This window comes from Schistocerca serialis, chromosome 1 (assembly GCF_023864345.2).
Source record: "Schistocerca serialis cubense isolate TAMUIC-IGC-003099 chromosome 1, iqSchSeri2.2, whole genome shotgun sequence".
Taxonomy (NCBI): domain Eukaryota; kingdom Metazoa; phylum Arthropoda; class Insecta; order Orthoptera; family Acrididae; genus Schistocerca; species Schistocerca serialis.
The window spans coordinates 342572102-342585548 of NC_064638.1; the positions used below are offsets into that span (position 1 = coordinate 342572102).

Here is a 13447-nt window from a genome sequence, read left to right on the forward strand (position 1 = left end):
GAAATTGTTGTAACTTCTTTACATCTTTGTAAACATATAACATAAATGTGTTAAAGCCACATAACAGCAGGCTGTACAGCCTACATAATACACCAGACAAAATTATAGGACTCTAAGTTAAACACTAAACTTTAAATTCCAAATCAGCATCTCATTTACTGAGGGTGATTTTAAGTATCTTTCAAAGGTGCAGGAAATGTTTTTCTAATCTATTTTTATTTCTTCATTTTAAACAAAACATTTCACCTTCCTTAATTTTTAAAAAGAACATTCATATGTAGCATGTCCTAAAGCTGCAACCACAGATGAAAAGCTGAAAAACTGCATAACATGCTGCTGGACAAGTAGTTATTAAGGACTATGAGACAGCTGACACGATAGGCATAGCTAAAGGAAGTATGCAGTGATCTACATTTTACATGAAGAATGAACTTCAAGAATTTATCTGATTCTGTGTACTAATCTGTAACTGTAGGTGAGACATGGATCTGTCACTTCACCAGTGGAGACAGGTAAGGAAGGAAGGAAGCGGATGGTTGGAAAGCAAAGAAAAGGTGAAATCAATGCTACACAAGACTTCTACACCAGATGAGTGAAAAGTGAAAGCACAGAGGACAGTTTCCCCCGCACCAATCGGAGAATTGCAGTAAAAGTTGATTACCATATTTGAAGTAATTTGTTGCTGAAACACATTTTCAGCGTAAAGTTGGTGTTATGTCAGCTGTAAATGGATATTTTTCAGGTCTTTTAGAATTGTGCACAATCTAAGGCATCAATTCACTGATTTATTTATTCATCAATAGAATAATATACATTGTGTGGATGTAGTCATAGGTTTCTGCAATACTTCTTATTAATATAAACATTCCTCTTACAGTATTTCAGTTAGTTCCACTTTTCTAATCATATCACAAAATTGCTACATTTGCACTGTTTATGAACATTAAGTTACTATTTATAATTATTTTAAATATTCATGATTTCATTGTGATGGTATTTAAGTACCCACATATGAGAATGTTAATTTTTGGACTAGATACCTTGTCCAAGATCTGACTGAGTTTTGATAAAATGTGCCCATAGTACCACTAGGGGACCTATAGAAACAAAATACAATTAATTTTTTTGACATGCTCTTTTCTGATATTTAAACTGCAAATAATTCGAAATGTAAGTAAAGGAAACAATAGAAAAATTCGGAGTAGGTATTAAAATTCATGGAGAAGAAGTAAAAACTTTGAGGTTCACCGATGACATTGTAATTCTGTCAGAGACAGCAAAGGACTTGGAAGAGTAGTTGAACGGAATGGACAGTGTTGTGAAAGGAGGATATAATATGAACATCAACAAAAGCAAAACGAGGATAATGGAATGTAGTCAAATTAAATCGGGTGATGCTGAGGGGATTAGATTAGGAAATGACACACTTAAAGTAGTAAAGGAGTTTCACTATTTAGGGAGTAAAATAACTGATGATGGTCGAAGTAGAGAGGATATAAAATGTAGACTGGCAATGGTAAGGAAATCGTTTCCGAAGAAGAGAAATTTGTTAACATCGAGTATAGATTTAAGTGTCAGGAAGTCGTTTCTGAAAGTATTTGTATGGAGTGTAGCCATGTATGGAAGTGAAACATGGACAATAACCAGTTTGGACAAGAAGAGAATAAAGTTTTCGAAATGTGGTGCTACAGAAGGATGCTGAAGATAAGGTGGGTAGATCACGTAAGTAATGAGGAGGTATTGAATAGGTTGGGGAGAAGAGAAGTTTGTGGCACAACTTGACTAGAAGAAGGGATCGGTTGGTAGGACATGTTTTGAGGCATCAAGGGATCACAAATTTAGCATTGGAGGGCAGCGTGGAGGGTAAAAATCGCAGAGGGAGACCAAGAGATGAATACACTAAGCAGATTCAGAAGGATGTAGGTTGCAGTAGGTACTGGGAGATGAAGAGGCTTGCACAGGATAGAGTAGCATGGAGAGCTGCTTCAAACCAGTCTTAGGACTGAAGATCACAACAACAACAACAACAATTCGAAATGTCTGTTTTCACTTAACACTACAAGGACCTTTCTGATTTTAAATGTAATACCTATTTTCACATAACTACATGAACCCCTGTGTTTCATGAAATTTCTACTATAGGAACAGGTCAAATATGATATTAATGCAAAATATACCATTTCGTCTCCCTTAACACCAATGTTCAGTGATAAATACAATGATGCAATCCAGTTTTACAATTCTAATTCTAGTTGCTGAACTGTATTCTTTATAGGTTGTATATTTTGATGAAATACTGTTAAACATTTAGTTCCACTTATCATAGTGGTTTCCTCCTCTTTGTGCGTGAAGCTAAAAAATCCTTCAGATGGAATGGTGGCACTATTTTTTACCTGCTTGTTACACAACACATTTCACTTGCAGTTGCTTCCTTTTTTTCTTTTGGTGGTGTTTCTGTGTCACCTACTGCTATTGTTGCTGTGAGTGCAGATGGATTACAGTTGTTTCCTCTTCTTCTGCTGGTGAAGCTTCATTGTGCTCAGCTGTTATTGTAGTTGTTGTGAGTGTAGATGGATACACAATGACAGTTTCCTCATCCTCTGGATAACTGGTAAAGAAGGACTCTGCCAGCCTTTGACAACCCTGGCTGTGTACAATGCTTTGCATGCCTTTTTTTCTTATGGCAATGGGACAGTGTCACAGTTCTCTTTTCCATGATGAACACTTTCCAGGAACACTTCAATTCTCTGACTGAGTAATGAAATGAAATGAAATGTGTGTGGCTAGGGCCTCCCATCGGGTAGACTGTTCACCTGGTGCAGGTCTTTCGATTTGACGCCATTTCGGTGACCTGCGCATCGATGGGGATGAAATGATGATGATTAGGACAACACAACACCCAGTCCCTGAGCAGAAAAAATCTCTGACCCAATGATTTGCCTCTTTTATTCAGATTCACCCCATGTGCTGTAAAGTGTTTTCTTTCCAGGTCATCTATGCTGAGAAAAGAAGCATTTGGCAAATCTGTCTGTATGTCATGCTGGCCTTTTGGATCTCTTTGTTTATAACAGAATATGCTGTAAGGTCATGCCTATGTGACATGCCTATCACAATCACCTTTTGATTGTCAATTTTACTCAGTGTGTCTCTTAGAACTGTCGTTGCAATTTTGAGTTTGTTTTTGTACAGAACATTAGTGCCACCTAGAATTACGAGAATGGGGAAATGTTGGACAAAGTGTACTGACCTCAAAACAGGATACTTTTTGAAAATTACAAATATATGTTTACCTCAAGAAACAGCCATTCAGTGCAAACAAAATGACTTCTCTTCTTCTTTCTATAGCTAGTATGTGATTCCAAGCATTGAAAATATATGACATCTCCTGAAGATTCAAATGCATTGTTACGTTGCCCATTAGCTTCTTTAAGTGTTATGCACTAAATTGATTTTGTAATATTTAATAGGCATAAGTGCCAATAGTGTTGAGAAATGTGTGACATTAGAGAGTTCCAAATCATGTGATTACAAGTTACCTGAGGGTTAATCATAAATTTTTAATTATCCCTCCTAAAGAAATTTATGCAATTAATATTTTATAGGCTTCCAAATAAGCGACTGTAGTCCCAATAAACAAGACAATAGAGGAAAAAGCCAAAAATAAGTCATTGATCAGTTTTCAACATCTTACTTGACATTTTGACTATGAGAAAACTTGCTGCCCACAGGTTTCTGTGGTTGCTCACACACATTGAAAAAGCTTGCCAACTTGCAGTGTGAAAATGTTGCAGCTGTGTCAGGCCAATCCAGATGCTTTCTTTAGCTGCCTCATCACCATGGATGAATACTGGATGTACTACTACAACCTCAAGAAAAGGAGCAAAGCAACTATGGAAACATTTGGATTCACCTCAGCAAAAAAGGCAAAGACCCTACCAACGCTGGATGGATATCGTGGTATGGTGCTACTAACAGGTCATGCTCATGAAGGAAAACCAATGCAATAGCATATGACTGAAATCTCCTTATGTGGCTAGTGGGGGCTGATAATATTAAAATCATAGGAAGCTGTCCAAGGGACTGTTTTTGCTCCAGGTTGCCCCAGCTCAGTCTGCACAAGGGACATTCACACATGCTCCTTCTTCGTGATATAAAATTTTGTCTCATCCCTCTGTTCTCCTTAAACGGCACTTAGTGACTTCTTCTTTTCTTCTTCTTCTTTCTTAAATGTTTCTCCTTATGCAAGGTGTTCACCAAGCTTCTTTAAGTCTTCTCTTTTCTCCCACACTCTAGCGTCCAGCATTTCCTCTCATTTTAGTCATCTCTGATTCACATCATCCTTCAGCTGGTCTCCCCATCTCATTTGTGGTCTTCTAATTGGTCTTCTTCCATATTCTGTTCATTCAGTAGCTCTTTTTTATAGTCTTTCTTTGTCCATCTTTTAATATGGCCAAATCATTTCACCCTATTTTTCCCCATAGATTCCTTTAGGGGGTCGATCTGAAGTGTATTTTGTATTGTTTCATTTCCTATCCTATAATTTCTCATCTTTCCCTGGATCCCTCATAGAAAGTGCATCTTTGTTGCTTGTATTCTACTCTGTTCCTTCTTCATCCAGGTCCAACATTTTGAGCCATAGGTCAAAATTGGCAGATAATATGACTGACATATCATGCTCTTTGTTTTGGCAGGTATTTTCCAATTCATGATTAATTCTTATACACAGTAATAAAATTTTGAATAATTTTCTATTCTCTCCAAAGTCATTAGGAAGTTACCAAATGTGAACGGGAGGAAAATTACATGAGGAAGATGGACAATGGAGACAGTACATTGAATAAAAAGTCCAAATGACTATCCAAGAATGAAAAGCAAATGTGTGGCAAGTTCTACAAGCAAAACAATGATGTATAGTGATAACAATGCAAGGGCACTGCAAGATCACAGCTGAAGACAGAACTGCAGTGCTAGCTTTAAAGAGTGATGTAAGCACTGATAGGCCAGCAAGGTGGGCATTCTTCTGTGGCCAGTGCTGCAGTGGCTATAGCAGTGCTTGCAGATGTAGCAGTGCCATTTACTAGCTGTCATTACAGTTCATGTCTCCCAGTGGGCTTTCAAAACCCCTGGGGCAGGGTACCAGACAGCTCCCTCCTGAAATGGTCATGTAGGGGAAGAAACGACTTGGGAAATGCGGTGAACATGTGGCACAATTGGTGTTTCAGCACTGAAGCCCTCTGGCAGGTGGGAGGAGCTGGAAATGTCCAGCAATTATGTGTTGCAGCAGCATGGGTGACATCAGATGAGGGTACAGTGGCTGCAGTGAGGCCTTGACCTTCATGTTTCCATCTATGTAAACTGCCACTGGTAATCTGAGGTGCAAGTGTAAGTCATGCGGTCATGGGACTGGCAAGTCTCATTCAGCAACTAATGGAGATGCAGTTGATAGGTCTGGATGGAGCTGGTTGTACAAAAAAGTGCTCCAAACCCCTCAAAGTGCCAACCATCATGAGGCATTGCCATAGGTTGTTAACCATCATAGCCAGCATCCATGCAACATTTACCTCATTTGAGTGTGTCCACACTGCTGTGCTCAAAGTATAGTGCCCTATGTACCAGATGCAGAATTTCTGTGGCTGTGGGGCTGCGAGATAGAGGAGAGTATTCAGTTGCCATCCACAGAGGAGCTCTGCTGAGCTACAATCATGAATGGGGAGTGGTCCTATACACGCTCAGGAATGTCATGAGTGCAACCACAGTGGCGATGGTTCCCACTGCTTTTAATATTTGCTGTTTAATGCTCACACCATATACTCTGCCTCACTATTGGAGAGCCTCATTATTGGAGATTGGGTGAAACAGCAGACTAAAGAGGTATTTGCTGCCATTTGAAATGCAGAATTGGTTGAAGGCTGTCACCATTAATTGAGGACCATTATCTGTCGCAGTGGTGCAGGGAAGTCCTTCTATGATGATAATCTGGGTAACTGTGCACCTGCTATGGTGGATACCATGCTGACCACGTATGACCAGTTAGAGTAGGCATCTATGACAGTGAGCTACTTGGAATCCAGAAAGAGGACTGCGAAATTTAAATTAATGTGGTCCCAGTGGTGATGAGGGATTGGCTGGGGGACAAAAGATTGAGGTGGAGTAGTAGTGTGCCGGGTGAAATCAAAACAGCTGCATACCAAGTCCTCCACGTCCTTGTTCAGTCCTGGCCAGTATGTACGTTGACACATGAGACCCTTAATCTGTGACATACCCCACTGCCTGCAACGAAGGAGTAGTAAAACTTGAGGCTACAGCATTTGCATCAGTGCTGAGCAGGAGAACATCAGTGATGATGAAAACCAGTGAGAGAGGGGATTCCGTTCCTGGAGCTCCAGACTGGCACTCTTAGGAAAATATGAAGGCCATCCATGGAGCACATAGTGCAAGACAAGGTGTAATATAGGGTCATGGCACCAATTTGAGCAGCCATAATGGAAATCCCATCCAAGGCATCTCATCATTCCACATCTATGTGCAACCATGAGATCTTAAACTAGTTACAGGCCAGGTCTGGTTACACAGGCAGGCAGATAGTGTATCGACATCTGTGTGTCACGCTGTGGATGGTTTAACTGTAAGAGCTGAGGTAAAATGCCTAATGCTGGAGCCATTGTATTGTCCGCTCCAAAAATTGGGACTTGTCCCAAAGAGCACTACCAATGGGCTGTGGACTGTAATAAGTGTAAACTTGGCCCAAAATGGCTAAATATGGAATTTCTTAATTGCAAAGATAATCATCAAAGCTTCTTTCTCTATCTCATTCTTTTGAGTGGGTGTCAGTGTCTTTGACCTTTAGGCAGTCTGTTCCTCAGTACTGTCATTGTTCCTATGTCCAGCACTCCACTGCACCAGAGTCGTATGGAGAGATATCTTCAGCTAAAACCAGTTGACATGATGGGGAAAAGGGTGTAAGGCAGCAGATGCTGCAGCAGGTGCTTCAGCTATGTAAAAACATGCTCACAGACAGTTGTCCACCTGTAGTGAATGCCTTTCTTCTATGATTTGTTTAACAGCAGCATAATCTGAGCCACTTGTGGGTAGAAACTTATGATAATAATCCATCTTCCTCAAACAACCCTGCAGTTCCTGTAACTTTCTGGGGTGTCAATAACCATGACAATGTGGTCAGGGGGTTATATCCCTTCTTTGTTGAGCAAGTGTCCAAGGTATTCTACTTGTTTCTGGAAAAACTGACATTTGTGTAAATGGCACTTGAGCCATCCATCAAGCATGGTGGTAAATAGGTTGCATAGGTGTCCTGATGCATAGTGTCAGTGACAGTTAAGTTATCAAAGTACTGACTACAAGCAGGGATGGACATGACTAGCTGTTTCAGGGACCTCTGGAAAATTGTCAGAGTGGAAGAGATCCCAAAAGGCAAGCATCTGAAGGGAGTGTTGATAACCAAGATGCTTTATGGCTTCTCATCTAGCAGAATCTGCAAATATGTGTCAGCCTAATCAGTCTCAGAAAAACATTCACCACCAGCCAGTGTTGTGAGGAGGTCCTCAATACATGATGTAGGTAGGTTTCCACTTGTGCTGAGCCTAGAGTGTGCCGCAGATTTCCAGGCTCATATCTGCTTGTGTTCAGACGCACACCCTGTTTCTATCTCACATGACCCCTTCCCATCTCCCTACAGATGGTCATTAAGCAGGAACTCGATTGCTTTCACAAGACTGGAATGACTGAACCTGTTAAAACCGGCAGTTGGGCTACACTTCTGGCAGTAGCCGAGAAACCTAGACTTTCACTCCAGCTACATCGAGACATTAAAGAATCACTTGAAGTTCATGCACCTTCCCTTGAAACATGTGGGAAACTGGGTCTGATTGTTCTGACAGTTTATGGCAGATAATTTGGGACTGGCCATTTTGCCGCAATGGGTGCAGTGTGTCCAATGATCTGGGCAGTCCAAACATGGGTGTGCTGTGAAACAATCATGAGATGAAGGAAGATCCCACTGCCCACACTGATAGGGTACGGATGACTGATCAGAGTCCATTCCCAAGGAATGAGCAATTTTCAAAATATTGCCCAAGGTAGGGTTGTCCAACTTGAGAGCAGCAGTGCATGTTTCCAGATCAGGAGCCAACTGGACAGCTATGTCACAGATCAAAGAGTCTGCATATGAGATTTCACAAGGTAAGTTCACACTAATGAAACCAAAATGGTGACTCAGCCCTTGCAAATTAATCATCCATGAGTAATACAACTGGTCAGATTGCTGATTCTACAAGGATCTTTCTTATGCCTTTACTTGCATGGTTTCTTGTTGACAATATATTATATTTTGTGCAAACTAACGTTTGCCTGTGGCATGAGATGGATGTGCAGGCTTCAAGCAACAGTCTTCACCTTAATACCTAGGTAACAGTTGACAACACATATACAGTTTTTATTAGTTTACATTGTCTATGGATGAATAAATAAATGAATAGAACAGAAATAAATAAAACAGCACACATTGTTAAAAACCTATGAAAATGAGCCATTAGGAGACCTGCCAAATATCTAATCAATAGGTAGACAAAATCAAACAAAGGAAAATCAAGGATGGAATGTAACAACATTATGAAAAGGATAGCTGCTACTCACCATGTAGCAGAGATGCTGAGTTGCAGATAGGCACAACAAAAATAGTGTCAGAAAACAAGACCTTTGTGAAAAACAGACACACACACTCACGCTCATGCAAATGCAAGTCACATACACATGACCACAGTCTCTGGCTATTGAGGCCAGATAAACAAAGGCTCATAGGAGATGATCACTAGTTTTCTTTCCAGATTGTCCAGTGTAACTAGTATGATATTAGTTGTCACAGCTAACTTCCACACTTGTTGACATTTTGTCTCCATTTGTCAAATTCTCATCTGTGCTGATAAGCTCTTTGAGAACACATTGACAGTTAACATTGTACAATAGATGAAAATTGTCTCAGATTACCTTTTAAGGTCAATTAAGGAACACACATCAAAAAAAGTTTTACATCACCTCACTTTCAAGATTTCCAGAACCTTTGCAGAAAATTGGAATAGAGATCAACATAAACATCATTTCTGCCCTTTTTATTGCTCATGAGAACCACACAATGCATGTTGTACCATCATTCAGCGAGACCTTGAGAGGTGGTGGTCCAGATTGATGTACACACTGGTATCTCTAATACACAATAGCACATCTTCTTGCATTGATGCATGCCTGTATTCGTCATGGCATATTATCCACAAGTACATCAAGACACTGTTGGTCCAGATTGTCTCATTCCTCAATGGAGATTTGGTGTAGATCCCTCAGCATGGTTGGTGGGTCGTGTCATCCATAAACAGCATTTTTCAATCGATCCCAGGCATATTCGATAGGATTCATGTCTGGAGAACATGCTGGCCACTCTAGTTGACTGATTTTGTTATCCTGACAGAAGTCATTCACAAGATGCGCATGATGGGGGTGTGAATTGTCAGTCCATGAAGATGAATGCCTCGAGAATATGCTGCCGATAAGGTTGCACTACTGGTCAGAGGATGGCATTCACGTATCATACAGCCATTACAGCACCTTCCATGACCACCAACTACATCTGTCAGCCCCACATAATGCCACCCCAAAACAGCAGGGAACCTCGACCTTGCTGCAGTTGCTGGACAGTGTGTCTAAGGCATTTAGCCTGACCAGGTTGCCTCCAAGCATGTCTCTGATGATTGTCTAGTTGAAAACATATGCAACACTCATCAGTGAACAGAATGTGATGCCAATCCTGAGCAGTCCATTCGGGATGTTGTTGGGCCCATCTGTTCAGCACTGCATGGTGTCGTGGTTGAAAAGATGGATCTCACCACGGATGTTGGGAGTGAAGTTGCGCATCATGTAGCCTATTGCACACAGTTTGATTCATAACACAACATCCTGTGACTGCACAAAAAGCATTACTCAAGATGGTGGAACTGCTGTCAGGGTCCCTCTGAGCCATGATCCACAGGTAGCAGTCATCCACTGCAGTAATAGCCCTTGGGATGCCTGAATGAGGCATGTCATCGACAGTTTCTGTCTCTTTGTGTCTCTTCCATGACCGAACAACATCGCTTTGGTTCACTCCAAGATGCCTGGAAACTTCCCTTGTTGAGAGCCCTTCCTGGCACAAAGTAACAATGCAGGCATAATTGAAGCATGCTATTGACTGTCTAGGCATGGTTGAACTACAGACAACACGAGCTGTGTACCTCCTTCCTTGTGGAATCACTGGAACTGATTGGCTATCAGACCCCCTCTGTCTAATAGGTGCTGCTCATGCTTTTGGCGGGTTTAGTGATATCTCTGAACAGTGAAATGGACTGTGTCTGTGATACAGTATACATAGTCAACATTTATCATGAGGAGTTCTGGGAACAGGAGTGGTGCAAAACTTTTTTTGATGTGTGCATTATGCACCTTTATGATGATTACTTGAGATTATTCACAATATCAACAAGTATCAGAAAATTGGCAAAACATGTAAAAAACTGATTATTTTTGTAATTATCAAGCATTAATTCAAATAAATATAAAAATATTAAACAGTAAATACTGTAACAGTCAGAATAAAGGAAAAAGTATGGAAATGAGCTTGAAAAGCCATTTGTTTACCTGGAAACGCAGTGTTCCAACAGGAGGCTCTGCATAGGGCACTCCTTTGAAAGTATACATAGTTTGCCCTGATACAGACTGCTCTGCCTGACCTCTAAGACTGCCAAGGGATGTTTGAACAGTGACATAGTTGCTTTGTGCCTGAAAATGTTCAACTGAAATGAAACTTAAAAGCAATGTTTTAAAGTGGTTAATTTCAAATATCAAATCTTACTAACTCTTAATGCTACCTTTGTATAGGCAATGCCTTGAATTTCCCCAATGACTCTAGTCACTCAGACATATGGATAGTTAACAGCAACTTCTTCTTTTATAATGAAATATAGAAATTAAATTCCTTATTTTAATCACATTCCTATTAATGCAAGTACTGTAAGTTAACCACTTTTCAGCTTCTCTCAACACACAGTGTTCAGATCCTGGCATATGAACATCTATTATAGCATGAAGAATGTAATAAAAGCTTTTCTAAAACTAATTACATACAGTAGTTTAAAATAGCCATGAACTTACAGGGTGTTTCAAAAATGACCGGTATATTTGAAACGGCAATAAAAACTAGAAATACACCGTTTGTTGCAATATGCTTGGGACAACAGTACATTTTCAGGCAGACAAACTTTCGAAATTACAGTAGTTACAATTTTCAACAACAGATAGCGCTGCAGTCTGGGAAACTCTATAGTACGATATTTTCCACATATCCACCATGCGTAGCAATAATATGGCGTAGTCTCTGAATGAAATTACCCGAAACCTTTGACAACGTGTCTGGCGGAATGGCTTCACTTGCAGATGAGATGTACTGCTTCAGCTGTTCAATTGTTTCTGGATTCTGGCGGTACACCTGGTCTTTCAAGTGTTCCCACAGAAAGAAGTCACAGGGGTTCATGTCTGGCGAATAGGGAGGCCAATCCATGCCGCCTCCTGTATGTTTCGGATAGCCCAAAGCAATCACACGATCATTGAAATATTCATTCAGGAAATTAAAGACGTCGGCCGTGCGATGTGGCCGGGCACCATCTTGCATAAACCACGAGGTGTTCGCAGTGTCGTCTAAGGCAGTTCGTACCGCCACAAATTCACGAAGAATGTCCAGATAGCGTGATGCAGTAATCGTTTAGGATCTGAAAAATGGGCCAATGATTCCTTTGGAAGAAATGGCAGCCCAAACCAGTACTTTTTGAGGATGCAGGGACGATGGGACTGCAACATGGGGCTTTTCGGTTCCCCATATGCGCCAGTTCTGTTTATTGACGAAGCCGTCCAGGTAAAAATAAGCTTCGTCAATAAACCAAATGCTGCCCACATGCATATCGCCGTCATCAATCCTGTGCACTATATCGTTAGCGAATGTCTCTCGTGCAGCAATGGTAGTGGCGCTGAGGGGTTGCCGCGTTTGAATTTTGTATGGATAGAGGTGTAAACTCCGGCGCATGAGACGATACGTGGACGTTGGCGTCATTTGGACCGCAGCTGCAACACGGCGAACGGAAACCCGAGGCCGCTGTTGGATCACCTGCTGCACTAGCTGCGCGTTGCCCTCTGTGGTTGCCGTACGCAGTCGCCCTACCTTTCCAGCACGTTCATCCATCACGTTCCCAGTCCGTTGAAATTTTTCAAACAGATCCTTTACTGTATCGCTTTTCGGTCCTTTGGTTACATTAAACATCCGTTGAAAACTTTGTCTTGTTGCAACAACACTGTGTTCTAGGCAGTGGAATTCCAACACCAGAAAAATCCTCTGTTCTAAGGAATAAACCATGTTGTCTACAGCACACTTGCACGTTGTGAACAGCACACGCTTACAGCAGAAAGACGACGTACAGAATGGCGCACCCACAGACTGTGTTGTCTTCTATATCTTTCACATCACTTGCAGCGCCATCTGTTGTTGGAATTTGTAACTACTGTAATTTTGAAAGTTTGTCTGCCGGAAAATGTACTGTTGTCCCAAGCATATTGCAACAAACGGTGTATTTCTATCGCTGCTCGTTTAGTTTTTATTGCCGTTTCAAATATACTGGTCATTTTTGAAACACCCTGTAAAATCAACCAAATAAACATACTAATAACTGTGTGCTAATTGTGTAAAAGAAAAGAAATTGGTTGGATTTGCAGGGACAAAGGAACATTGAAAAGCTATATCAGAAAAAAGCAATGGAGCAACAGAGATGCAAAATCTTCTACTACATGTTGATTTTGAAAAGACACAGGTCTAAAACTCTTTGACAATCTACTCATTGAATCAAAGTGTCTGACATACAACCATGGTTCTGTATTTTGGTGGTACTCAACAAGTTCCCATCTGCCAAAAAGCAAATACAAATCCTTTTAGCATTATGGTCCTTTTGTTATTTGAAAGTTAGAAATTGGATGTCACTTCTAGTGTCTCAGTTACTTCAAATTCATTTCCAACACTTCTGTTTATTAATTAAGCATATCATTGCAACTGTGGTAAACTACAATAGATTCAAAACTGTCACTTAAAAATGAATATACAGAGCAGAATAGACACTGTACTTTTCCATACTTTCCTGTACAGCTGATTGCTTCAAATGTTTCTGTTTATTTCTTCAAGGAGTAAGTAAGTTTTTATAGATTTGGCCTTGATAAAAAGCAAAATTTTCATTTTTTTCTTCAACGAATCATCTTTTCTCAAGTTTTACCATTATCAATAACTTTTCTTTTAATTTTCTTGTAGTATATATTGTTTTTCATGTTGCTGTCTGTCCTCTACAGTACAGTTGATATTTCATAGTTTGTCACC

The 13447-nt window shown here is 40.5% G+C and overlaps 1 protein-coding gene across 1 annotated transcript in view; it reads right to left on the minus strand.

Moving 5' to 3' along the window:
- Positions 1-10758, minus strand: part of LOC126457386 (esterase FE4-like) — a 105999-nt gene extending 95241 nt beyond the window's left edge. The window contains exon 1 of the mRNA XM_050093649.1: positions 10678-10758. Coding sequence (XP_049949606.1) covers positions 10678-10737 — 60 coding nt within the window. The 5' untranslated portion in view covers positions 10738-10758. The remainder of the gene's footprint in view (positions 1-10677) is intronic.
- Between the last annotated feature and the right edge of the window lie 2689 nt (positions 10759-13447).